The 27,843-nt window shown below is 44.7% G+C and overlaps 2 protein-coding genes across 4 annotated transcripts in view; one reads left to right on the top strand and one right to left on the bottom strand.

The window, feature by feature from the left end:
* Positions 1–7,634, top strand: part of Fkbp14 (peptidyl-prolyl cis-trans isomerase Fkb14) — a 76,804-nt gene extending 69,170 nt beyond the window's left edge. The window contains exons 3-4 of one of the 2 annotated variants that reach the window (XM_076808814.1): positions 3,881–4,005; positions 5,907–7,634. In XM_076808814.1, coding sequence (XP_076664929.1) covers positions 3,881–4,005; positions 5,907–6,095 — 314 coding nt within the window. In that variant the 3' untranslated portion in view covers positions 6,096–7,634. The remainder of the gene's footprint in view (positions 1–3,880; positions 4,006–5,906) is intronic. The other variant, XM_076808816.1, reaches the window with a different exon arrangement.
* Positions 7,635–9,407: 1,773 nt separating this feature from the next.
* The window catches only part of Fhos (Formin homology 2 domain containing), a 170,332-nt gene continuing 151,896 nt past the window's right edge, over positions 9,408–27,843 (bottom strand). Inside the window, exons 15-20 of one of the 2 annotated variants that reach the window (XM_076808748.1) lie at positions 27,187–27,329; positions 25,253–25,520; positions 24,040–24,163; positions 19,344–19,511; positions 16,435–16,521; positions 9,408–11,218 (exon numbers count right to left, since the gene is read on the bottom strand). In XM_076808748.1, coding sequence (XP_076664863.1) covers positions 16,466–16,521; positions 19,344–19,511; positions 24,040–24,163; positions 25,253–25,520; positions 27,187–27,329 — 759 coding nt within the window. In that variant the 3' untranslated portion in view covers positions 9,408–11,218; positions 16,435–16,465. The remainder of the gene's footprint in view (positions 11,219–16,434; positions 16,522–19,343; positions 19,512–24,039; positions 24,164–25,252; positions 25,521–27,186; positions 27,330–27,843) is intronic. The other variant, XM_076808747.1, reaches the window with a different exon arrangement.

The raw sequence follows: 27,843 nt of genomic DNA on the forward strand, positions 1-27,843 counted from the left end.
GAATCGGACTAAAAACGAAAAGGAAAAAACTGCAATTCCGCGGAAATCCAATAAAGCGTCAACCATTAAATTGAGCACTGCTATCCCGGCCAGATCGGCCGGATCAACATCCACGCTCGTGGGCTCATTTTTTTCGGCAGCTCGCCTGTATGGGAAACTTGCATGGAGTATACGAGTATCTGTCGGTAGGGATGTCTGTCGCACTCTTTGTACCGGATTTCTCATTGTCTCGCCCACCCTTTGTTCCCCGCGGAGAATCCGCTCGGCCACGACAAACGGATTTGATAATCACTGATAACACCACCGGGATCATCAGAGGAGCGCGCGATCTTTTTCGGGGTGCAGCTACCGCGAGCTCCACGCCGCAAGAATTTGCCACGGGTGCGCACGGCGTCCGCGGCCGTTTGTTGCGGAAGAACATGTAAAGTTGCAATGTTCGAGGGGCTTTGCAGCGGGGGCAAGGTAAACGCGGCTCACCCGTTTTATGGTTAATTAACTTCTTCACTGGGGCAAGATGGGTCGACGCGTTTCTTTTGCGCGAAATGTTTGCGCGGCTACGCTTCGGCTGCGCTATTTGTTGAACTCCGCTGGTTAATCCGCTCTGAATTCCCCAGCGTCCTTCAGCATACGCACACCCACCTCTCTGGGAATAATTCTGCAATTGGAAGATAAAAGGAACAGGGACAGTTTTGCTTTTAATTTCCAGGCAAACAAGTTCTGTTGCAATAAAATATTTGCCTTACTGGGGTCCAGTGAATTATTATATAGGTACGTAAGGTAAAGTAGCCGATTATGAGACCCATTTCTTAAAAACATCATAACTCTTGACTGAGAACACTTTTATTAGAATTTGATACACGCTTTTAAAGTAGAATATGTATTCTTTAGCAACCTACTTGAAAGTACTGTAACAAAAATTCAGTTTCTTCATAATAAAATAAAAAGGAATGTCATTCAATTACGCAGATAAAAAAATGGGTTCCTAATATGAGACCCAGTTTGTTTCTTCCTCAAACTTACTTTTTCTTTCTTTTTTTATAAAGTCGGCATGTGAAATCTATTTCTACACTACCGCAGTCCTCGTAGGCCCACCACGCCCATCGTATCACTTTATACGTACACTTAACCCATTGTTCACTTAGCACATCTGAAGAATAAAGACCTGTGCAAAGCAAACAATAACTTAGTTATTGATAAATATTTTTAAATGAAAAAATTACGATGCATGGTACTAGATGCAATCCTTGAAAGGAAAAAAGATTTTTTCAGAAATGTGTTACAGCTTTTGGGTAAAAAATTTCCAAAGACCCCCTTTTCCGGCCTCCTGACTGAGCATGAACCCTTAATGATATACAACTAGTAAGCCTTAAACTCCATTCCAAGCACTATACAACAGTATTTGCGAAAATCATTATATACTTTACCACTTTAGAGGCATTTCTAATTTAATCGAACCACTTCAAAAACATTCTGCAACGTATTTCAGAAATATGTACTTGCTCAAGACGCTCAATTGATTACAATGCCACTGTGCGGACAAAGCACCTAATACACGGTTAGTTAATAAAGAAATAGCATCGCTATGACATTCAAGAGCTCTGTAGCGGAGATAAGCCGGGGTCTCATTTTAGAAGAGGTCGTCATATTCGGCCACTTTACCCTACCTATTCTTTCCTTGAAAATGGGTCAGACAGTATTTAAATCATTTCGACCTGCTCTTTTCCAGACTGCCAGAGATAGCTGTGATATTCTTGTATCACGGGAGCTTGAAATAATCGATACAATTGAATTTACAGCATTTAGAAGTTGAGCTAGTTTGTGGCCACCGGCGGAGGCGTAGGGGGAAGTAATTCCGTGCCCCTGAAATCGAGATCGAAACCGATTCCACCGGATAACGGAGGGTAGAACGGGGGCCGCGAGGGGCGAGTAGATCGCGCAAAAGAAAAGGAATTTGATTCCATCTGTCGTCGATGTTGCGGCCACCGGGAAACGAGGAACTCCGTCTACGTTTACACCGTCGCGACGGCTCGGTCGTTGAATTTCCAGGAGGCAGGCGAGCCTCGCTTGCCACGCGCGAAAGCGATGCCGGGGCGGTATTAATCGCGCGCGTTTAAGTAGTGAATAATTGACCGGCATATTTCATTAAGGCCGGCTTAATCGCGATGGGACCCTCCATAATTAATACCCAACGCGCGCGAGTGCCCTCGCACGGGTTGCTCGCAGAATTTCGCGAAAATTCATCGCCGATCGTAGCCGCGTCGTGATGTATCGCAGAAAAGCCCGCTGTTATCGATAAAAATGCTGCGCTGCCGGGGCTGTAATCCGAGTAGGGCGTCGCAGAATTCGAATGGATATGTAGTTTGTCAAGGGACGAGTGAAGCCTCGTAACCCGCCGAACGCACTCGCACGATACAGCTCGTACGGTCGAATAAAATAAATAAATGCAGCGTTACGTCGCCACCGTTCTCTGTCCGCGAAATGAGTTAGCCTTTAATCGCTTCTCAGCCGCTCGTAGAACAGAATGCAGAACAGTGATCTGAAACTTTCGAACGGTGCAGCAGATTAATCAATCAGCGTCAGGAGTCTATTTTTTTTTCACGTCGGTACGACGGACAGATATTCTTGCCCGCGCCAATCAATAGGCACGTGGAAATTTTTCGCCGCGAAGCCAAAGCGCATCGTCGAAGGAACTGCCAACTAACGCCGCTTCTATTTCGCCACGTTCGTTTAAACGGAAAGAATCGGGATCGGTAGTGTACGTCAATGGCAAGAGGTCTGTCATACGTCATCGACGGCACGGACGAAATACGGGACAGGGTTTTTCACCGGGCAGAAGCGTATAGATAGTCGACGGGCAAATAATAGAAAAGCCGCGGCAATCGTCTTTCGTCAGCATTGACAGAGACGTATTGGATTTTTATTGGGTTTCGGGCAATCAATGCGGCCGACGCGTGTCGCTCGCTCTCAGGATCAGTGAAACATAATGGAAAATCAGGACGTTCGGGGAAACGTTTCCCCTCTGCCTCCTTTGTCCGCTCTTGCCGGCTATTTCCACGGGAACGTTTAAACGACGTTAGTTAAAAACGGAGGATCGTCGACTGGAATTTTATTTTTAGTTGCAACCCACTTTCAAGCTTCAAGATAAGCATTTGAGGGTGGTTTATCCACCAGTGATCCACGTGGAAGTGGAAATCTGTTTGCGCGGCGAAAGCTTAGGAAAATATTAAGGGCTTTGTAGACAGGAAGGATGGAAGGTAACATTAATTTTCTGCAAAACGCGTTCGATGGCGTCAATCGTTTTGCAAACGGCTCTTGCACAGGCAATGAAACGCGAGGAGTCGTGGTGCTTCGGGTGATTAGCGAGAAATAAATTGTTTAATTAAATGTTTCTCTGCTCGGTACATTTGAGTCCCTCGGGAGGAAATGGGCAATTAAAGAGGGACCGAATTGAATTTAACGGGGCGGGAATTGTTGGCTTCGGAAGGGGTTTAAGTTTAGTTTCGTTCCGGGCACTTAGAAATTGCTTTAAACGATATTTCTAACAGATATATCAATTTTTAGAAATGTTGGATATACTACGGTATGACCCAACCACCCTAATGAACCGAAATTTTGAGGGATTGGGCGGGAGGGGGTGAGAACCTCTAACATAAAATTTTAGCTGCGGGTATTTCTTAGTTTCTGAGATATTAATAAAAAAAAAAACTTTCGGCATTCCGGCGTTCATTCCGGTGCTTGGGTCATACCGTAGTACAGCTGGAATATTTCTAAACGTACACTTGTTAAGCTTTTAAGGTATTATACATACTGAGTTTCACAAGTTCGAGTGGTTAATGCGACGAATCCCCAATTGAATGAAATTTTATGTTTCTGATTTCAGGTGCCACTTTGTTGTTTGATGTTGAATTAATTAACATCAGCGACTCACCGCCAACCGCCAACGTGTTCAAAGAAATCGACAGCGACCACGACAACCAATTGTCTCGCGAGGAGGTGAGAGCAATGGCAAGATCATTTTTAATTTTTCTTCTAAGGGTCACTGGTGGTGATAGTTATAACAATGATAATAACACGTCTTTATTACATTCCCATCTGCATACAATCAACGAAAACTAAACCATGGTTGTAGGAAGAATGCAGATTAAACAATTTTTCTAACGACCAGCCACGTTGTTTCGTGGAAGACATTTGATAACCTTGGATTGCAAATATGAAGTAGCAAGCTTGTATTAAGAATTTTACATTTAATATATTAACACTAGCCGCGATTGAATCGTTCCACTAACGAATAATTTAGAGGACTCCTAAAGTGCATTAGAAATTTCTTCGTACTGTTCAGAAATTATCGGCTCGCATGGTTGTTAAATGCATGGCTCTTTGTATTATCTCTAATATCCCTCGGTTCAGACTTTTTGATTGAAGAGAAACGAAAGCTTACCCATTCTTTGCAGCACGCGCATTTTTTTGACATTCATTCGCTTTGATCATTTTTTTCGTTCAGCGAGTATACCAATCATGACAATGGTGATTGCCAGCTTTATCTCCGCGTACACGTGCAAAGGATTAACGTGTACGCATTGTACAGGGGCAAGAGTTGTATCTCGAAACATTTTTTTTTTCTGCTTTTTTAACTGCAACAAACAGGCGCATCTAATCCTGCTGCATTTTTTGGGAACTGTCACATTCATCGTGTAGTCATACGTTCATCTTAATCACTTAAAAATATCGGCGTACTTATCGAACTTTTATTCATGAACATCTTAATATATAAAGCAGAAAGTGTTTGTCTGTAGCTTAAATACTTTCGAACAGTAAACTCTGGGGTCACGAAATGTGTTACAGTTCATTATGCCCAGCTAATTCAGATGAATGTGACTATTTTCACAAAACAAAAATAAATAATTTCTTTTATAAAATTGGAATCTAAAATTCGGGCGAAGTCGAGTAGTAAAGCTAGTATTTTATAAAAGTAAATTGTCAGGATGTCTACTTTATGTTAACCCTTAGCTGGTTTACTGTTTTTTCAAACGTAACTGTTATCTTGGGGTCGTGGCAGACCCCAAATAAAAAAGGACACAGAAATTTGTAAAGTCGACATTAGATCAACCTCTATGAATACCTATTTTCTTCGTAGGTAATGTATAAAATAATAGACACATAGAAAGTTAAACTATTATGATCAAATTAATTAGAAATTCAGTTTACAAACTTAGACAACCAAATATTTTGCAGCGAACCTTGCGTGCTTGGGGTCATAACTGACCGCAGGATACCAGTTAAGGGTTAATATAGTTAACTTGTGCATTCCGATTTATGTAGTATACGCTTGAAAACGTGTAGGTCCGCTTGTAACAGTTGGACATATCAAGTGCTGTCACGAGCTTTCGAATTAATGTTGGCCCTCTCAACTTCGGGATGAAGGAACACTCAATAAAGTGGCTCTTGATGAGGCAGTGCCGTTTCGAGCTACAAGTCTTTCCCAAGTGCATATTCGTCAAAACCACGTAAATGGTTAATCTCCCAGTCGAGCACCCCCATATCCAAGTACCTTAATATCGCAAAGCTCCAATCATCCACTGCCCCAGTGCCTCGATGCACCAGTCATCGATAATTCCTCACCTCGTCACCTCAACACACGCGTACCAATAACCAAAGAACCATTTGTGTATAATTCCATATTCTCTCTAAAAACGTCGCATAGAAACTACTGTCGCGTCGATCCTATACCACTGCAATTGACAATCCCGCCAACAGAATTTCAAACACACTTTTCCACCGACCAGCACTTGCACCGGGCTATGTCTCGAGCAAATATTAACCGAAAGGACTCGAAGCCTGGCGAATGTTAAAAGCAGGGAGTAAGGAGTGGTCGCTTCGACGCTGAAATACCCCGTTGGTTTGCACAGGTGAGCGAGTACCTGAGGAAGCAGATGATCGAGGCGGAGCAGGGCAGCGCGGGCGAGAACGACGAGGTGAAGAAGATGCTGGCCGACCACGACAAGCTCGTCGAGGAGATCTTCCAGCACGAGGATAAGGACAAGAACGGCTTCATCTCCCACGACGAGTTCAGTGGGCCGAAGCACGACGAGCTCTGAAGTCATCGTGCCGCGTCGCCGCGCCTCCGAGCACCGCGTCGCCGTCGGCGCCGTGTCTCGCGCCACCACGTGTTCACATCCGCGCGGAATCGCCTCCCCGAGTTCTCTCCTGTCCGCGACTACCATTGAACACGAAACCGCCTGGCGTGCCCGATCGATCGTTGCTGCCCGCCGACTATCGCCCATCCGTCTGCCCGCGAGGATCACGGGGACCAAACGGAAGCTGAGGGAACGCGGACAGGATCTGTTGTTCGCCGGGTAAAATTCTCTCGCGGAAGGAGGACACCGCTGCGAGTACCGCTCGGGGAAATCCGAGGAGCGGTTCCAGCGGTTTACAGTCCGAATTGGATGGTTTCTCTGGAACGGTGACTCGGCGGACATATCGACGCTGAAACACGCGTCAGAGCAGAAATTCCTCCCCGAACGGGACACTTTCTCTCGATCGCGAACCGGCGGACACGTCGGGCGCTCGAAAAATCTGAGGAACCGGCGGGAGCTCGGGAGAGAGGGTCGAATTTCGTGCTTCCTCATCGCCTGGCCTCGATTTCGCAGCGAGCAACACAGAATAGCCGCGAGCACGGGGCTAGAGCCCTCTTCCACGGACTCCTTCAACCGCTCTCTGCGAAAGTATCGAAAGCAGCGTAATCCTCTACTTCCGTCGAATCGAGCTACTTGGTCCTGTGAATGGCGAGGAGCTTCCTGCAGGGAAGGAACAGCGGACGCTTCGGTCGAGCGGGACGATAATTGCGCGGGATGGAAGAAGAAGACCGCGATGTCGGGGGTAGTTTCTCGGGGGGGTTCCTACGGTTCGCGATCAGAGGCGCAGCTTCCAGAGGCGCGTCCAGAACGCGCGACGACGGTAACTTGTACATTCTCGATAGGGACGTGGAACAGAAGAACGAGGAGGACACGCGTGTGACGGGTCGGGTGATTGAGATCCTGGCGAGAAGCGAGGCTGTTCTACGTAATATAATTATACAAATATAGATAGAAAGTGACAGAGAGAACGAAAGGGAGCGAGAGCGAGAGCGAGAAAGAGCGTGTGAGACTGTGAGAGAGTGAGAGAGAAAGGGAGGGAGAGAAAGAGTGTTTTTTCTACACGACTATAGATGTTAGCATTTAATTAAGGCGCATCGACCGTAACGGTGCTAACAAATCACACGCGCGCGCGAGACGTTCTGTCCCCTCTCTCGAAGGCTTCTTCCTTTTTATCCACCACCACCCCCCCTCCCCTTGTCGCCGTATCACACAGCAGAACCCTCCTTTTCCACGTGCATCGACTTCACACCGGCATTCACGGCCACCAGAGTTTCGCGCGAGAGGACGTATCCAGGAGCGGGAGGAGGCGCGCGATCCCGAGGATGCGTGGTGGAGATGAATGGCGGTCGCATCCGACGCGATCATATTCCCCACGATCGCCGCTATCATTATTAACACTTTTAACTGATACGTTTTTATTACTACATTATATTGTATGTTGTTAAAGTTGGACGAAGGTTAATAATAAATCGTGTGTCTCGAGCACAGTTTGTTATACAAGGCGTCTCGCTTCATTCCTGAACACCCTCCGTGCAGCAGCTTGCGCTTCGACCAGGTGAGTACGTCGGGCAGATCCCCGTAGCTTCCCCAGGCCGAGCAGTGCCGAGTTGCGCGCCAACGGCTCTCGCCACGCAGAATGCACCGGTTTCCCGCCAGATCGCCGAAGTTAAGCTGCGCTGGCCACGGTCGGAGTGGTTAAACACCGTCTAGCCAACTCTCGTGCGCTGTTGGCGGATTCGCCACTCCAACTGCATAGTCTAGTATCGAGGAGAGAAAAGAACGGATCCTCTTGGGTAACGGGGCAAGTTTTAAACGCAAAGACCCTCGGTGCCTATCTTATCCACAGCTGTGGACGCGCTGAACGAAGTGTTAGGGAGTCTTTATGATGTCTTTCGGGAGTATTAGATTGAACGAGGTTTTGCATTAACCAACTTGGAGTATCTTTTATTCAAGGCTAAGAAGAATGATTCGAGTTCAGTGGGATTAATTAATCGGAGGTACCCAAGAGGATTCTTTCTTCGATTCTATTCTATAGAAGTTTCAAGCAATGCATAGCCCTGTTTCGGTGTTTTCTTTTTTGTAGAATGAAATGAATACTTACGATGGAAACTTACCCTGAACGTGTTTTTCAATAAGGTCTACGCACCAAAGAGTGACACTTGGAGAAATGTATTAAAGAGTAGGGGAGACCGGGGCTAGTAGGGGAGACCGGGACTAACAAGGTTAGTTGACTAATTCCCTTTAATTGTTGTATTATGGAATAAATTATGCTGCGATTCGCGATATTGAAGCATATGAATGTGCCAGCTTGCCATTTAATGTGTCACCGTGGCAAAAACTTGCGTGTTCTATCAGTGAGAATGAAAAATCTAAAAAGGTCGGCGGGAAGTAAATATTTATGTTTCGACTATTTGTGAATTTATGTCCACTAAGTACTGCTTGATGTTTTTTCATGAATATTTTGTGGAAACGTGATACATTCACTATAATTTAGGGTATTTTATTTTATCCGGTGCGTGGAGGTTTTGTACCTACGGCCCTTAACATATTAACTATGTCGGACGGGGTCACTTGACTAAGCATAGGAATACCACTAAAAATTGCATTTTTCATCCTCAAGATGTAGTCGGGGCAAAGAGTTTAGCTGCTCGAGTCCACTTCCCCCACCACAAACTCTTCCAAACTCACCCCTACCAGTTTTACACCCTCTCTTCTCTTGAAACTCTCAGGCCTTCCAAATAGACCATAACAAACAAGTAGAAAATAATTACAGTATCTGACACCATGATATTTAATAAAAAAATATATAACAGCGTGAAGGAGTGAAAAAAAAATAAAAAAAATTTGTTGGTCGTAGAATATATATTGATGGAACTGTGGCAGCGTATATATACGCCTTTCGCAGGCAAAGGGTTAAAACTGAAAAGTAAATATCAAGTAACCTCATCATATTTGTCAACTAACTCCACAGCCGGGGTTTGTTGACTTATTCGTCTCACTACTCTAAATACAATAAAAACTACAACCTAGACAACAAAATACCAATAGTCTATTTATAAAATTTCGAAATGTTAAGAATTAGTCAACTAGCCCCGGTCTCCCCTACATAGGTGGAAAATAAGTAGCAAGTGACGTATCATTATAAATTACAATGAAAAGTGCCAGACCTTGGTGCAGTGAACATCCTCAATCCCTCGACCGTGCGACTTCGTCCTGGAAACAAGGAACGGGGTGCGAAATAAAGGGTGAACGCAGAATCAATGGACACAGTGGTTACTGCTCGCAATTTTATTTCAATAATCACTTTTCCGCAGGAAATTACAATGGTTACGCGTACGCGAGGCGGCGCGACGCGATAATAAGGTGACGATTGAGTTAATCAAGTCGCTCCTCTCGTCGGACAAATCACACCGTTTACAGACTCACGTCGCGTAGGTAATCGAAATTCGCTACATACAGGTATCGACGGAAGTCGCGTCGTACGAAAAAAATATGCATTCACGAGCAAGGATTCGCCCGTCGCGAAACGATTTCAATTTCGTTCTGGGCTCTTCTAATCCTTCGAAAGAATTCGAAGCGTACTGATCGATGGATCCGAAGTCGTTCGAGGCACGCGTTATTCGATTGTCTGTTTCCCGTCTCTCTGTCGTTCGAGCTTCCGCGTTGCCGTTTGAATCTAGAGAAGCTTCTACAGCGCGAATTTCAATAAAAATTTCAAATCGAGCGCAAAGGGAAATTCATTCAAACGCTGCTGAGAAATGCTTTCTCCCCGTACGCTAGCACTTATTCCCAGAGAATCTGCCGACGCGAAAGACACAGCTAAGAAAGTTTCTCTCTGTGTTTCTTCCGCGAGGTAGATGAACAGGATATAAGTTTCGAAGTTGTCACATTCGGTCGCAACGCGGCACGTTGACCCGCAAGCTCGTCCCCGTTGCTCGCAGCCTGCCAGAAATCGGGTGGCAGCACGAGATTCGGTGAATAGGTCCACACCGATCACCGTAACCTGCTTCACTTTTTACTTCTGTCGAAAACTTTAGCTGCTCGCGCAAACCTTATTTGACAATTTTCATACGCTTAGGGGGAAAGAGTTCTGTAATTCCTTCATTTCTATCGCCTTCGACGTTCGCTCGTTTAAAGCGACACGATCGCATCAGGGTAGTTCTTCGATATTAAATAATAAAATTGCAATTAAAACCTCTACAGTTTCTAATTTTTACCGCCTCCGCGCAACACCGTCGGGAGTAAGGCTTGTAAAAAAAAAGTGGAAATTGCAGACAAATGAGAGAGATGAATCTAAAATCTACTCGCATAAATTTGTAGTTATTAAACTTAGGCAACGGCGATTCCGCTAATCGGTAGAAATAAAAGTTTCCTCCATGACTTTCCTGATTAATTCTGCCACTCTATCCGTAGAATACTTCGCTTACGTTATTGAGTACACTTTCGATACTCAGTTTCTTTTTTTACTCACTTTCTACACACGTCAAACTAATCGAGCACTTGTTCGAACGATCGGAATTAATTAGCATCCACGCACTGCAAGCGAGTGTATGTAATTCTGACTACAGTCGAATGCCCTTTATTCGGTTCTAATTTCAGTCCGAGTTTAAACTATTATTTCTGCCTTAAGTTCGTCGAAACGGAAGAGCGAACGACAGTGCATGCGATGAGAGCGAATGTAGAATGGAAGGCCTCAATTTTCGTCTTCGACAACGTATCTGATAAAAACTGTAGGTTCCTGCTAGCGTGCAGGTAGATCGATCGAAATATATATGTATATGTATCTATGTATATATGTATATGTATATATATAATTCATTTAACATATAACCTTGGTGTGTCTCTGCGATTCCCTGGAGGGGTTGCTTGCTCGCGCGTTCTTGGATTGCGCCCCCGTGAAGTCGCGGTGTCCTGGCCGTGTCGTCAACATCCGATCAATTGCTTCGATGATCGCGCTGCCTTCTTCCTCTTTTCTCGCGGACGAGATACGGGGTTCGAGCTTTATCACAGTCAGTAGCCCTTGATGTAGGCGGCGATGTGCTTCTTCTCCTCTTCCGAGAGGCCGTTCTTCAGCGTTCTACGCACTGCGGATTTTACGTAATTCATATTTAATGCAAACGAAATCACGGCCTGGCGACACGAGTTGCGGGTGGATCGAGAATTCGAACATTTCGTGTATTGAGAAGCAGTTCGTGAACGAAGAATATACAGAGTATCTTATTTCTTTTGCGATTCATAGAAGTCTAACGCGAATCGACACTGTAATGTCTCAACATTTCAAAATTCTAAAAGGTATTTTAATACTTTAGTATATCAATAGTGAAGTATCTGAATTGCTCGATGACAGAGCACTTTAACATCAGCAATCGAGTACCCTTATTTCTCTGGTTACCCCCATAAAAATATATTTAGTAGGTATATACCCCCACTATCTTCAAATGCTCGAATACATTGATATTCTTGTGACTCTAATACTAAACGTTTCAAATACTCAGAACTTTTTCAACACGAAATGTTCATCGAACTTTTTTCAATAACTAAAGCAGTGGACGCATCAGTCAAGACTAATCATTCCAAAACATTGCATGCGATCATGTTAGAAAGAAAGACATATAATTAAGAATAAAGTATATGTACAAGTGTATAGGAGACTGGTTTATAGTGTTTTCTTTTTATTCAGTGGTCGCATCTATAGGAATCAGTAAAATAAGATTTTTGGACCTCAGTTTATACTATATTTCTGTAGTACTTGACTTTTTACATATTGCAGGGATTAATTTATGGCTAGTGAACAAAGAAACCCGATGCAAAGACTGAATATCTTGCTGAAATCACTGAACAGGCCTTAGCGTGATGAAAGTAATAATAGTAAATGCTTCAGCCGATCGACAATGATTGATCAAGCGCGAATTCATTCCGCCACGTTAGTGCGAACGGCATTTGTTATTAACACGGCGCTAGTGGGACAACGTAATCAATGAGTGGCTCGAACTTGCATGCATAATTATGAATGTTAGTTAATAGATTTGGAAAATTATCATGCGTGTCGGCGGCCGTTGAATCGGATAATTTTGAAATGCTAAACCGATCATCGTTCTTGCTAAAATATTCTTTCATTATACAGGAAAATTACGCGATTGTTCATTGGATAACGCGTTCCCCATTTACTACGTCAAGAAATTGTAAATGTCAGAAGTTAATTCGGGTAGCGCAAAAAGCGTCACAGGATCGAATCGCGTTCGAACCTAGCTCGTTAATAATATAATCCTTCCTTCCATATTTCTGTGCATTCGAATCCCCGGAATATTTTTGAAGCCACCGATCCAATGTAATCTCAATCTTCCCACTTCGATTCAACCGAAATACCGTGGCTGCTCAGCATTTCCAATACCTCTAATTTTAAAAACAGGTTCCCTCTTTTTACAAGTTTCTTTCTAAAACCAACATTCAATTGAAGACTCGCAAGCAAGCTCTATTCGTATCCAAGCTCATTCATCAACGCTGATCAACATTCCTCTCAAATCTTTTTAGCCACAAATGAAACTGAATTTTTCATCGCTGAAAGTCAGATACCTATTTGAGGAGCGATCTAAATGGCATCACACCGTGTTCATTCTTTTCGTCAGCCGTGATTTGCTGCCGATGGGACCGGTGGATTTTCGCGCATCGTTGACTCCCAATTTAATGTTGCCCGGGTACATCGCTCGCGCTACGATTGCCTGGCAAACACGACCTCCACGTGGCCGAAATTTATTTGCCGTGACGTGTGCGGTGCCCGCGCCGTGCCGCGGCTGATCGTGCACGACGACGATCCGTGATCACGTTATTAACGAGACGCGTCGCCGCGTTTATCGTGCATCGACTCGCGGCTCCACTTCATCCGAACTACTTAGCAAATATTTGCCGCAACAAGAAAGTGGATCGATGCAAACGGAATTACTCTCTCGATGCTTCTTTCCACGTGTGTGTATGCGTGTGTGTGTGCCTGTGTAACGCGCGTTCTGATCGATGGTAATTCGATTGGTCCTCGCGTAAACGAAGCCACGGTGAAAGTGACGTTAAAGCTGCCGCGTGCTTCCGATATTTTACGCGTTCTGGTAGTAAGCTCGACGGTTCATTTAATGAGCTTGAACGAAATCATTCGGGTAGATGACTGAGACTAATTGCATCCTACCTTGACGCTCTCGTAATTGCACCAGCCTCACTGCGACGCGGCGGAGAATTCATATGTTTGTAAAATGGTTTCTACGGAGAACTGTGGAGAATTTTGTGCGAATACTAGGGATTGCGATACCGGTGAACCGGTTTCCCGGTAAATCGCGAGAAATACCCTAAAATTTTTACCGGTAATTCGATAAATTACATATAGCATATATGCGTTCATTAATTCCATCGACATCTACTACGTTATCAGTAACAAAACACTTCAATTACTAATAAAAACGAAAACCAAACTATCTCATGAAGAACCAACTCTGATCCAAAAGAAAACTAAGAATCTGAATCACTCGTGAAAAAATGAACGTATTTTCAAGAAGAAAAAGTAAGGAGAAAATATATACTGTGAATGGCATATGATCTCTTAATGCCTACCCGGCCAACAAGTGTAGAATCTGAGAGCGCTTTATCCGTGGCTGGATTATTTTGTAGAAAAATTAGGTAGCGATCAGGAGACTAAAATTTAGACATACAATTTTGCGCATTAAATTCAACGAAATGACGCTTAAAAATTAAAACAGAAATTATCTCTATATTCAATTATTACTTCAGAATATGCGTTTGAAGAAGGGCCTGATTTTGGGCTGCTGAGGGTAACCTACCCGCTTAAGGAAAAGGCTTCCACCACAGCCGCCATACAAGAGACGCGAGAACGCGTGAAATTGATCACGTGCACAGCTCGTACTACTTAGTCACACAGGATTAAGTTAGCGTGTGACGTGTAGGTTATTACAACGTATGGAACAAGATTACTGATAAGGGGCTAGTAATTTTGATGAAAGGTAACTGACAAGAATATTGACCTCAAAACGCGGACTTTCTTTTACCCTTTCTTGATCGCAAGCGTGACTGTTTTGTCCCTTGAAATTACTCTCTTCTCCTGTTCTTGGAAATTTCACACGTTAAAACGTTCTCGCGATTTCTCAAGTTCTATTTGGAAATCGTTAAGCAGAAAGTTTGATACTTTAAATAATTAGCTAGCAATTCACTATTCTAATCCGGTTGAGAGGAATTGCTAATGTCGCGAAAAGATCAATCAGCTCGGTTGCAAACCACTCCCATAATGTATTCTCTCAAGTTCCGTGCACGAAGCGTGTTACGTAATGCGCAAGCAGAATTATTTCATGAAATGATTAGGAAGCGGAACCGACAGCTACATCCACGTCGTGTATTAAGGTGTATTACGGTAATAGTGCACTAATACACAGGCGAACGTGAACTGCGTTACATAAGATTGCCTCGTTATTCTACTATTGATAATGTTCAATCCTGTTTACCCTAAATGGCTTCATTCACCAATATTGCGAAACACAGCAGCACTACGGTGAATAACAATTTCATTGTCTACAAACAAGTATAAATTGCCAATGCACTATTCAATTCAGCTAATGCGTTACTGTAATTTTATTTCAACATTAATTTCCTTTTCCTACATTGTCTAGTTCCTTCGAAGACCATATTGATACATTATTATTACAATTATTATTATAATTATTATTATTAGCTATTATTACTATTAATATTACTTTTTAGTAGAAACTTTAATTTCCCCGAATACTAGAGAATACTAAAAACTTGTTACTCCTTCCCTTCTTTCATTCTCCAAATCACAATTATTATAGGCACCTATATTGTTCGATTATCTGGCGTTACCCTAAGTTCAGTGCATACCGAGAAGTCAGAAAACTGAAGTGACCGAGAACAAATGTAAAGAAGAGAGAGGGTTCGTTTGGACTTCTTCCAATTGAACCGTTCATGATACACACGATTCATCATCCTCGAATGATCGTCAAACAATGGTGCATAGACAGTCGCAAAGGGGGTGGATGTTGGGATCCAGAGAGGTTATCGATCGCTGGACCGATATATCGGTTTCAAGGCGCGGTTCATCAATTATTTCGTCAGCGAAGCAACGCGCCTCATCGGATCGATGTGGAATACGTCGACGAAATGGAAGCGCCTAAGTGCGTCGTTATACGTTACGTAACTCCTCTAAAGTGGATCCAGAGGAATTTTCTAAGTTCAAGATACGCGATATAGATTCATAACTTACCTATCCCTGGGAAACTCATTGAATTTTCCGAGCGGCAACCTTTAGGCGTCTCTATAAATTCGCGGCAATTTTTAATTCCCCTCGTAGGAGCGATTAAATAGAAATTTATGCTAATGAGAGGTGACAGACGGATGCATAATTATAAAACATAAATCTTCGTCTATTCTTAGATTACAGATCATCGTTCTTTCATTCGTTCGTTACATACTCGAGGCATTATAAGTTGTTTAATATTAGTGGCCTCGCGAATCTGTATGTAACCTGTATTAATATCGCGTTGAAAAATGGAGTGGTAACAGATGAGAATTTTCGATTACCCCGCAGAACTTGATTGTAATAGTTTCTCAAAGTGGCACCGATAAGAAGGAGGCCGCCTTTGCTCTAGACTTAGACTCTAGCGGAAGTTCGTATAAGGCAAATGCATTCGCCTTCCACGATTCCTCTCCAAGAGGAGGAAACTTGCGTAATGGAGGCGTAGGTTACACACAGCGGGCAAACTTTTCACTTAACCTTCGAATAAGAGCGAGCTGATTTGCCTTTTCGGCATGAACCGCGGGAGGACGCATTCGCAAAGTAATCGAACGGATCCCCTGCTGCGATTTTCCAATCCGCGAACCCGAAAAGTGTACCTTCAGCCTGCAGCCCCGTTACTTATCACTCGCAAGTGACTTCTCGACTATTCGGTATAAAATACAGAATATATTATTCACAAACGGCGCCAGAATTCATTTCAATTCGCTTCATTACTACCAACCGCAATTACTTCGAGTTTACCTAACCCACCAATCACGACGTCTGATGTTGAAACGTTTTAAGCATTCAAAATTCCATTCTACGCGCGGAGGCACAGTAAGAGGGGGTGGAACGTGTGCATGCTGTAAGGGGAAGAAACCAATGCATGCCGAGACAGAAGGAGAAGAAGCAGAGACCGCATTCCACGCAAGGCCAGACGGAGAAAAAGGAAGAGCGCCGCGGAGACAGAGGCAAAGAGAGAAAGATAAGTTGTGTTTAATGGAAAAGCCAGCGAACCTTCATCGCGTCGGTCACGATCGGTAGCCCTTCAGGGTTGGTACCCTTCCGGCGTGGTGTTGTTCTCCCGGGTGCGGGATCGCTTCACTGTCAGACAGAAAAAAAGAGGAAGGGAAGAACGCTAGGCCACCCCGTTAGCAACCACCACCACGGTCTCCACGTGTACGTGTGCATACGTGTATACCTATGTATGCGCGCGTACTTATAGTAAAAGCCATCACCACACCCCTTGCTACGCCACCTTAAACTGGATAATTCGGGACAAAGAGGAGGAAATGAGGGGGAAGGGGAAAAGGAGGATAGAGCTTTCCCTTGGCGCAAAGCACGCCCCCCTGAATTACTTGTAACGCATGCTAACCCAACGACAATTGTTATTTTCCCCCGGCGATACTCGATTCTTCGCCTTCCAGGCAATCATCCCTTTCCACCGCCTTTATTATATCACTTACTTCGTTTCCTGCGTTTTCTATTCGTTATCTACCGTTCTCCACGGGCACGATGCTGTGCACGAGAGGTTTACAGGTAGACACGCGTTCGACTTTTTGTGAGATGAATGTTATTCGAGCTACTGTTGTGTTTTCGTAATGCCGGGAAATGGTGATGTGTCGGGTGTGTGGTTACTTTATTTTGCTATATTTTTCTCGTAGAAAACGTGATCTGTGAAATCTTTTCGGTGACAGTGTATGCTGGTTAGGGTGGCTATTATTTTCGAATTTGGAAGTTTCTTCGGGGCAACCTCCAGAATAGTTCCAAATAATTAAAAAAAAAACATCCTGTGTAAAGTTTGAGCTCGATCGGATAAGGGGAAAGGGTGCCCCTGGGCCCTTAAACATTTAAATCATTAGTTACAAGCTCGCGAGGACGATTTTGTATACTATGCTCCAAGTTATTGATAAATAAAAAAAATATGTCAAACAAAAGTTGTAGATTCGGACAAGGAGCATCTTTTATGTTGTATTACTTTTTCTCGTGAAATCCTATTGTAGATATAGAAAGATTCAGAAAATAGACATCTTCCATTGTTCGTTATATACTCCTTATCGCACGCTTTGGACACTATCTAAAGAAAAGGTAGCCAGTTTCGAGGATATATTTTTTAAGCACACCGCGATTCAGCACTCGCTTTCACCCTAGAATGCAAAAGCCTGACGAATCTTTGAAACGTTGATGCATTCGGCCACGAGAAGGACAGGGTCGAGCCTGAAAACCGTACGTTCCAAAAATGAATGGGCGCAATATAAAATGCAAATGACACTTTCACCGAACCCTGGGTGCTTCCTCTTTTCGCGAGGAGCCGTTTAAAAAAGACAGTAGCGCAGATGTTGGCTGAGAAAAGTTGTGAAAGCTTCGCGACCTACATGACGTGTAATCCACGCGAAACATCGACATTTCCTAGACAATTCATTTATTTTCGTCGGCAGAAACGAGGCCGTTTCCCTTGGATCCCCTAAGAAAGTATATCTCTTCCTTCTCTTTCTTACACTGTACCGCGAAGTAACTTATCACGTTTCTCATTTTGCCCCGATCCTATAAAGGTGAAGAAGTATGTACACTCGCAAGTTTGCAGAGGAGAGATGAAGAAGGATAGATCGGTGCTAATAAGGTGCTTTTAAGAAAAGTTCCAACGACGACCAAGGAAACGACACTGTTCGCGTCGTCCTCGATCGCTGGCGTTCAGAATTTTGGCTCCAAACTTCCGCTTATCGATCGACATCCCGCGGGCCCCTATTTATGGACCGAATGTTTCACGTGGCAACGGGACTTTAACCGAGGACCCCGTTTGTACAAAGTACTCCGCGGATAAAGTGCGACTAAGCGGTATATAATAGAGGCGTCAAAGTTTCCAAGGATCAACTTCCTCACAAGCGTTTAAATCGAGCGGATTCCAAAGTTTCCCGTGTAAAAACTCGCGGACTTATTTCCGCTGAAAGTTACATCCACTGCAATTAAAGCAGATTACTAAAATTAGCCGGATGGACACGTGAAAGTGGTTGCTTCGAGGAATCTACCTTAGATTTCAGTTCATTTTTCAAGCTAATTGCAAAGAATCTTCATTGAGTAATCCATGGAAGCTGCAGGTCGCGACGTAAATTCTCCAGGGGATGAACGTTAATTTTTAAATGAACTTTCACGCGAATGGATACTCCTCGGACGCAGTTACCCGGACGCAGCGTCGGGGCGGAACGCTCGGGGATATAAATCGTTGGAACGACTAACGAAAATCGCTGATAATTACGCGCTATAAAATTGTTCCGAGGTACAAACATGGCGAGGGGGAGCGGCTTTAATGGGGGAGAATTTCCCCCAAGGATACAAATGAAAATGCGTAAGCATTTGCATCCCCGACGGGGATCGCTATCCTCCAGGATGGTTTTTAATTAATTTTAACGCGGCTTTAAGACCGTGCTTCTTGTTCACGGTAATAGAACGTGTCATCCCTCGGAGCTCGAGTACTGCGAATATAAATAAAAAAATTAATCACTTGCGCGAAGGGGGAAATATTGCCAGTGTCTGTGAATTTCGAATAATACATCTAGAATATATATTTTCTTCCTTACTGCGCAAATATTTATTTAAAGAACACAGTGATCTGAACGGAACGAGATAATTAATGGGAAATATAACGGAGAGTAAAGTTACGTTCAATTAATTGCGACCTCTTTAGTTGATCCCTGGAAATCTTCTCCAGCTTTTATTCGTTATTTATTATTCCAGCAATCTGTCGGTCCTAAATTCGCATTTCCTACGAGCAAGTACCTTCGCAAATCGGTCCATAAATACGCCGTCGCGAAAGTGCCAGAAGTCGGCTGGCGGCGGGCAGATCGAATGATCGATTCTCCGAGAACGTGGACAGATCGATCAACAGGGAAGGAGGGAGGCCAAGTGCAGGGTGCGGGGATCACACTTACAAGACTTACGATCGGCGTGTCTGGTCCTCTTGCGTTCTCTGGGCGTCGTTCTCGTCGCTGGTGTCTTCGTGGCGGTCTTCACCAACGACTCCAGCAGCTCATCGTCGCCGTCAGTTAAGTTCCCGTTGGTGTTCTCGTCGCGGATCAGCGGGCCCAGAGAGGTGCGTCCTGAAACACAAATATCGCCTAGCTATAAATCTTTCGCGATGACGTATCGACGAAGGAAAGTAAAACGCTTTTTGCTTGCCAAGGAATCGATCGACTTTCCGTTTACTAACTAGCTTAAAATTGAAAGCTTCCGGGGCTACTTTTAAAACCATTCCCGTCTGATATTCGCGATAAAAATGGCGCCCTGATAATAATTCTTTGACAATTTAGCATAGCAGTAAGATCAAGCTGTTTAGTCCAATCCATGTATTTCTGGGACACCCTGTACTTTTGGTGGCCGTAGAGAGTCCTCGTACTGTGACGTTCACTCGGATAGCCGGGTCTGTAGAGGCGCGGCGAGGCCATTCTTCTTTCGCAGCGGCTCCATGGCCAACTCTTCGCGGAGCAGTCTTTCTGCTCGCAGGTCCGCGGGGTGAAAACTTCGGAACCGTCAAAAGCACTGGGAGTTCCTTTGAGAGCTTCTTTGAAACTCGGCTGAAAGAAGCCTCCATTGGCGGCCTCTCTGGCTGTGTAAATCCGATACGATGGTGTACGAGGGCCGCACGGAGGACCGTGAAAGGAGGAGAGCGGCGACGGGGAGGGTGGGAACAGCGGCGGGATTTCCATGGGCGGAGGAAAAGGAAGGGAAGGAAAAAGCGAAGTTTCTGGATGCGGTCAACCTAGTTAGCGCTGAATGTCGTCGACTACTGGGGGTTTTCGCTGCTGGTACACGCGAGGACCGCTTGGGAGCGTTAAATGACTGCGATTCTATTCCCACTGCGGGGCAACCCGCGAACTGTTTGATGTTCGGCGGGTTTGAAATACCAAACGGTCGCATGAATGTGTAAATTACGGGCCGCGTATTCATGGGAACTCTCTCGTCGTCTTCGCCGCGATTTTATTGATCGAATTCACGATGAAAGAGACCAGGCTCGTTTACCCCGGCGGGAACTCCTCGTGGCGCGAGGGACGAAGCAGGATGCATATCCCGCGGAAGGATTTCACGCGCGTAATTATACTTCTAAGTGCGACGAAGGAACAGAATAGAAGGATCTCTGTGTTAGTGTAATGGATATTCCGAATGAAGCCAAACGCGGAATCCCAGAGATGGATTTTGTGAATACAATCTCTAATCCTTTTTCAGTAAACTGGCATAAAGACTTCCATGGACACGCTCGCCGGGATGAAAATCCGAGTACTTTATTCTCGCTAATACTTGCTGAACGTGCAGTATTAAAACGCGGCGAATCCCCCCGAATCGCCCTCGTGGCGGTGAAACCGAAACGAGTTAAACGAAATCATCTCTGAAGGACCACCGCCCCCGTTTTATTCTCAGCAATCTCGACACAGATACAACCCTCTCGAAGTGGCCGTGGATATGAATGCAATAACGGGCCGGTAGATACCCGGGTCGAGGAGAATCTGCCAGGACAAATCTGTCTGTCGGACTGTTCCTTGCAAGGAGCAGAGGGTGGATGGGTGTGGATGGATTCGGAGGACGTCTCTAGGTGTTCGGGGTGGAGAGCTTGAATGTACAGGGGTTAAGGGGGGAAGCGATCGTCGGCCGCGTAGAAGCGCCGTGGCACGACTTTGGCGGAGCGTTTAGGTATTTTATAGAGGAGCATACGCGGAAATAAAAGGGAGGAAAGTTATGATGGCTGCAGCCACGATAATGCACGAGGACCAGCAAGTTTACGAGCCGTAAAGAAGGGCTAGTCTCACGCCTCCACCCTTTACACGCGCACAGGTCGCAGAGGGTGAGAATAAAAATTCCAACACCGCCTTGGGATAGGAGAGGATTCGCGGTTGCAATCCGGGACAATCTCGCGCGACCACCGCGATAACACGTTCCTTCGTCCTCCGCCTCTTTCAGCCAAGTGTCCTGTGAAGATCGCCGCGCGTTGGACGATGGCTGATTTCGATGATGGAATGTCAGAAGTTACGGCAAAGTGTGCCGGAGTAACTTGGGAATGGCAGCTTTTCGATGGTACGAAGGGAGGTTAGATGAAATCGTTCCTTTGATATGTTGAATTTGAATATTTTATTTATGCATTTGTGCCACGTCGATCGATGTGTCTTGATTCAATCTTAGTTTCATTGTCTATCGACGATTCCGATTAATTTTTTGAATGAATATCGTCATATTTTCGTTGCATGACTCTCGTGCCATGAAATCACTGAAATATATCCTTTGATCGCAACAAATCCGTAAACTGAATACTCACTCGATTTTCCCACGCTGCCCCAATCAGTTGTCATTCAAAAAGTTAATTCATCCATACAGTATTGTGATCTTGCAGTTTAATTGCATCACGAGAAATGCATATTGCACAGTGCTTCGTAATGTATCGTTCTGTGCATGCAATTTTACACTACTATGAAATTAATGGATGTTAATTTATAGTTTTATACAGATAAATAGGAACCTGAGACATATTAGCAAATAAATCATGACTGCAACGAGGATTATCTAGTACGTACGTATTTATAAGCAGGCGCATGACAAATTACAGCTAGTTCCAAGTAGTATGTGTCGGCGCATAGTCAGACACGCCATAAGAGTCGGGCAAAGTGACACTTGCTTATGAATAACTAACCCAATTTTAATCAGACTTTCGACAGCAATTGCTAACGAACGTATTGGCAGATCGCAGTCAACAATTTGGTAATTGTTAACAATAAATTCTACAATCTACAGTATCAAGAAACATCTTTAGTACTTGATTCAAGAATAAAACCAGAAAACCCTGACAGGCGCATTCATAATAAAGGAAGGTGCACGAGTAACGTTAAAGGTAGGAAAATATATTCGGGGAGGGTCAAGGAGAAATGCGATCCCCCCGGCGTGGGATTACTATTTAAACGTGAGTTTCGTAAATACGAAAATTCCCGGACGAGAAACCCGCGCTCCTCGACCGCGTTCTAAAATCTCGATGTCGTTACTTCTCATCTTCCGGTAACGCCATCAAATGAGCCGACGCTATCCTCGAATCTCACGGCTGGAGGGCGTTTGCTTAAGGAGGGCATTTATCTCTCGCGCCGCCACCGGCTAGAACATTACTGAAACGAGGAGAAATTTTCGCACTTTGTTCTTATCTTCGGCGCTGGGCTTACCCTTTTAAGGGGGGCGGGAGGGGTGGCGGCGTTATATTTCCGTGCGCTAAAAACCACCGCGCGAAAAGTTGAGCCCAACAGCGACGATCTACGGACGCTGCCGAGAAATGAAAAAGTTTCTGCCGTATTTCATGCGGGCAAAATCTTGCATAAAAAGGAAAACCGATACCGACGATACCGACGCGCGTTACGAAAAGTAGCACGTTTCATTTTTTTCTACGTGCAGTTGTCCGCAAGAAATAAAACGAAACGTGCTGCTTTTCGTAACGCGCGTCGATACGGCGTGGTTCGTTCTGAGAGACCAGTCGAAAAGACTGTGAAATCAGGGCTACAATTTCGGTCCTTCGATCCGAACCAGAGCGGCGGTATTATTGCGTTTTATTGCCCCATTCTGTATTCCACGATTTCGCAGAGCCAGACATCGAGTAACGCAGAAATATGAAACTTGTCGACGGCAGGATATTAGAACGCCTCGATCAATGAATGCGCCGCGCCGGAAAAGGAATTTATGTTGCAAATTGCGTCCCGATGCTCGACGAAACAGGGAGAGAGAGAGAGAGAGAGAGAGAGAGAGAGAGAGAGAGAGAGAGAGAGAGAGAGAGAGAGAGAGAGAGAGAGAGAGAGAGAGAGGGAGAGAGAGAATACCGACAACGATTATTTTCGTTGAATATAACAATACCGGAAATGCGGGAGTCGAACCGATGATTACAAATCAGAGAACTGTGTTTTCTAGTAATAAAAATTCAACGTAGAACGTTTTACTGTCAGCGCACCATTTTATCGTAGTAATATCCGAATCATTTATATTGTTAGTGGTAAAACGCAAGTGCTCGAAGAAACAAGTAAGTGCTTGCACATTCTCCATTTTTCTGTATACAATAAATGTATCACAGAATAACAGTATCAACTGTGTTTTTCAGTTTTCGAAATTTCATTGTACGTAGGGTAAACCAATCAGTAATTGACCGCATACCAGTGAATGACCATTAGGCAAAGAAATGTCAATTATAAATTTAAACATTATTATATGTTTATAAATGGAGTGTAGTTGCACTTTTAATATCCTGTATTTTTAGTTACGCGTATTAAGCAAACATTAATAAGTACAATTCTTACTAAAAGTATGCGGTCATTTACTGGGCTTCTACACGTTTTGCATTTTATAATTTTTTTTTTAAATTACGATAAGAATAAGTAATTATTTGTATAGAAATTTAAAGAAAAATAAATTTAAATAAACTGGTTGGTTTACCCTATTATAGTTACACGCAGATATCGATCGAAGTTCGTGAATATTCGAAGACAGAACCATCATTGGTGAAGCCAAAGTCTGTGAAGCAAAGATCGCGTAGGCATGCCAGTCGAGCAAAAAAAAAAAAAACAAAACATAGACGATAAGGAATAAGAGGGGACGTAAAAATGGAATGAAACTCACCATCTTTTCTTTGTCTCCTCCAGGGCAAGGTGCCGTGAATACTCTCGACGTCGGAGATATCGCTTCCAAGCAGTTGCCTGAGCTCAGCGTCCGCGCGATCCTCTTTCGTCCTGAATTTGCCAACCTGTAACGATCAGAGGGGACATCGGGTTCAACGGTGGCGTTTGTCGATCATGTCGTATGAGAGCAATGAAAACGTGGAAACTGAATACTATTTATGGATGTGATACTATATTTGACGCTCTGAATTGGAAGCACGTGTGATTAGAGGTAGGCTTAAAAGCTTGTAAATTGTTTTATCCATTGTATTCTATTTATAAGTTATTACAATAGAGAAGCATTAATATCAATATTATTGTTTTTTTTTTTATAAATTTAACTTGTTTACTTTTCTAAATTTACTTTTCCACATACACCTTGCAACTTCATACGTCTATGCCAGCACACTTCAGCTTCTATAAATCACACTTTGTCTTCTACACTTCAAATGTAACACTTCACGTGCTGCACTGCTCTCAACTTAGCAACTAGTCACTTTAGTACGGTGAACAATGTGGCAAGTAGATATTTAGCACCGCACGAAAACGCAACAATGTTGCAAACGACAAATATTTTCAACAATGTTGCAAATGGAATTTCTGCGTTAGAGATCCAAAATCCGGCTTTGCAACTTTGTACGTTTCCCTGAACAGACAAATTTCGGTTTGCAACTTTGTTACAGGTGCAGGCCAAACATCTGCCTCTCTTGCAGGTGCACGAATCGAGCGATGTAATTCAGGACAAGTGATCTGGGTTACTGCACGTGCAACAAAGTTGCAATCCAAATCCTGGCTTCAGCGCGTAAACGCGTAATGTTGAAAACGGAGATTTCGGAGTCCGATCGTCGAATTTAATTTGCAACGTTGTTAAAAAAGGTGATAATAAATTCTGAGGAAGAAACGCGACAACGGTAGGCAACGAACGTGAGCGGTTCGGCGCGAATACACGCCAACGTCGGTGGAACCGCGGTAGGCAAGAGCAGAAATTGATTCTGCCCGCAGCAAAAAAGCAATTTATTCCCCTAGCCGGAGGTGGAGAAAAGAGGACCCACCATAATGCCCTTCACGCTCCGATAACTGTATTTGATGAGAGCAGCAGCTCCCTGCTCCGAAAGATTTTCAGTCGCGACCACGGGAACCTGGGGAAATATACGAGTAACCGTGGTGTAACTCACCTCTGTGATCATCTTCCCCCTGGTCTTATTTCTTTCGCGGTGATTGGCTTTTTTCTCGAGCTGCTGTATCACCCGTTCCCGCGTCGTTCTGTACTCCAACGCGAATTCGGACACGATACGGCAGAACTCGTTCGGCTTCGTGTCTTGCACCCTGTGCAGCGGGATGCCCAGCCACAGGATGAATTTGTGGAATCGATTTATGATCCGCCTGTGCACGATCCCCAGTACGATTATTCTCTCCGCGCAGTCCGCCAGGAAGTCCGACATTCTGTTTCAACAGAGGGGCAAGAAAGCACGGATTAACGCGCTGTAAACTTGCTACGCTAGCGGATATAATTCTTACAAGGGAACTGCAACGGTGCACAAAACAATCATTCTCTCAACCGTTTTTTGCCACAGCGTTTTCTGTAGACAAACGCTCACTGTTGCTACATTCTTTTCTAAGCAGAATTTCGAATAGATTGAGAAAAGCATTAATTCTGTGGAAAGGGCTAGTCGACTCCACGATGCCGAAGAGAGAAGATTTCGATAAACCTGCCATGCGGTGCAGATGGGGAACAGTGTCTGGAGATTCGTTAAAATTCGTTCATCATCGCGATTGATGCTTTTTTGCAATAAAAGCTCCCATTACTCCTGTCGGCTTACCGGGACGCTGAAGGCAGAGACGATCGCTGAAACGAGTTTCTGGCAGGAACGAATTAACTTGGCCAGCATTTAGGACGACCCGTTACAGTTAATTAACACGGGCCGCGCCAGACGCGGCGATATTAACGAGACGTTTCACCGTTAAACAAAATATCACCGCAGTATATCTGTGCGGAATAACAGCGTGCATCAGCCCGACAACAGGATATGAAGCGTTACTCGTGCGACTGCTACTTACTACGCCTCTGCCCCCCGCCACCCGCTTTCGCTCCCCGCGCCACGTCGTCGCAATTAAGTACGAGATTTGCTGGGTCCCAGACACGAGAGCATTGTTCTCCGCTGACGGGGAACTGTAAATACGATTAAACGCGTCCCAACGCATGCTCGGGGAACAAAGGATCCCCCAACGTGAAACGGGCAACGTTAACGATGACCGAACCGGGTCGATGTAATTTCGCGAGCACCAGCATCTATAGATGCTTGAAAATTCACTGTTTAACTCGGCTGCATCGGGTAATCACTCAGCCCCGAGGACTGTATAAAGCGAAAGGAAATGGAACGCGAACGAATCTCGCTCTTGAAGGGATGATGTGTGAACTGGGATTGAGAGTAGCAGAAAAACGGTTGCTTTAAGAAACAATTTATATTTAGAAATAGAGATACTAAAGGCGTCAGTGGATTTTCAAGTATTAGCTGGCGGTTTGCGTGATCCGTTGCACCCACAGGGTGTTGCGGTATTAAAGGTAACGACGAAGGAAGTACCTCTCTCGAGCTTTAGTCGTACCTACATGGTAGCGTTTTGTTCTTTATGAGGGAAATTTGTGTAACAACTTCTAATGAAGAAGGAATTAAACAAAGGGAACGAGAGGGAGAGTATCGTCCCCCAATGTAGCTGACTTAGATAAGGAGCAGCTTGGCGGTATGGGGATGAGCAGATAAAAGCTTCGACGATCCACAGCGAAGCTCGAAGTAGAAACGGGATAAGGTGGAATAAAATCGAGGGAAAAAGTTCAAGGGAACGGGCGCAGGAAGTCGGACCCAGGAAGAAAGAAATACGCTTTCAGTAATTAATGGTGGTGCCATTTGGAGCGGCGCCAGCTTCGACCGAGGAAAAAAGTCTGTCGCGAGTTTATCGAACATTGCTCGGATCCGGCGAATTTCGCGGTCGAAACTTCGCGAAGGAAACTTGCCGAGATCTCTGACGGCGACCAGAGACGGGAGAGAGTCCGCTCGGATTGGCTGCAATCTCGCCGCGGAGGAGACACGCATGATTTCCGCGCGGTACTTACTTGACTTTCATCATTGTGGAGCCGTCGTGCTTCGCGATGAGCTTCAGGTGATCCCAGGACGCCTTGCACTCGCTCTCCAGCTTCCCGATGTTCGACGCGAGCTCGTCGAAGTCGATCTTCGAGGCCCTCGTCACCGCGCCGATCTAAACAACATCCCCATCCCTCCTGATTACGCTTCGGCACGGATAGCGTGAAAAGCGCGGGGAAATTTCGAAAAATACAAACGATGGTCGATGGAGCATTTAGAATGAGAACTCGAGGGATGAAGGGGCATAGCGTAATGCGTCGGGAGAGCTTATTAATCTAATGAAATCAATTTGCTTCCATTTGTGCGACTTGCCGCTGTACGCTTGTACTTTATATTAGAGGGAATTCAAATTGAAACGCATGAATTTAATAAAGGTCGCGACGAAGGGTTGCCAAGTAGAGGCAAGAACTTGAAGACCATTGTTTAGTACGGTTAGAGACAGCGATAAATTGAAAATTGTTTGCGCGAGGAGGACTCCGTGCAGCCTCCAATTACACGGGAGCACGAGTTACCCGCGCGGCGGACACAATTCCACGGAATAACTCTGGTAACGGTCTCCGCGAAGAAGTTCTTCGGGTGCACGAACGAACTTGGTCGCGATTTCGCGAATGTAGCTCCCCAGTTATTCC

This window comes from Andrena cerasifolii, chromosome 3 (assembly GCF_050908995.1).
Source record: "Andrena cerasifolii isolate SP2316 chromosome 3, iyAndCera1_principal, whole genome shotgun sequence".
In the NCBI taxonomy this organism is placed as follows: Eukaryota; Metazoa; Arthropoda; class Insecta; order Hymenoptera; family Andrenidae; genus Andrena; species Andrena cerasifolii.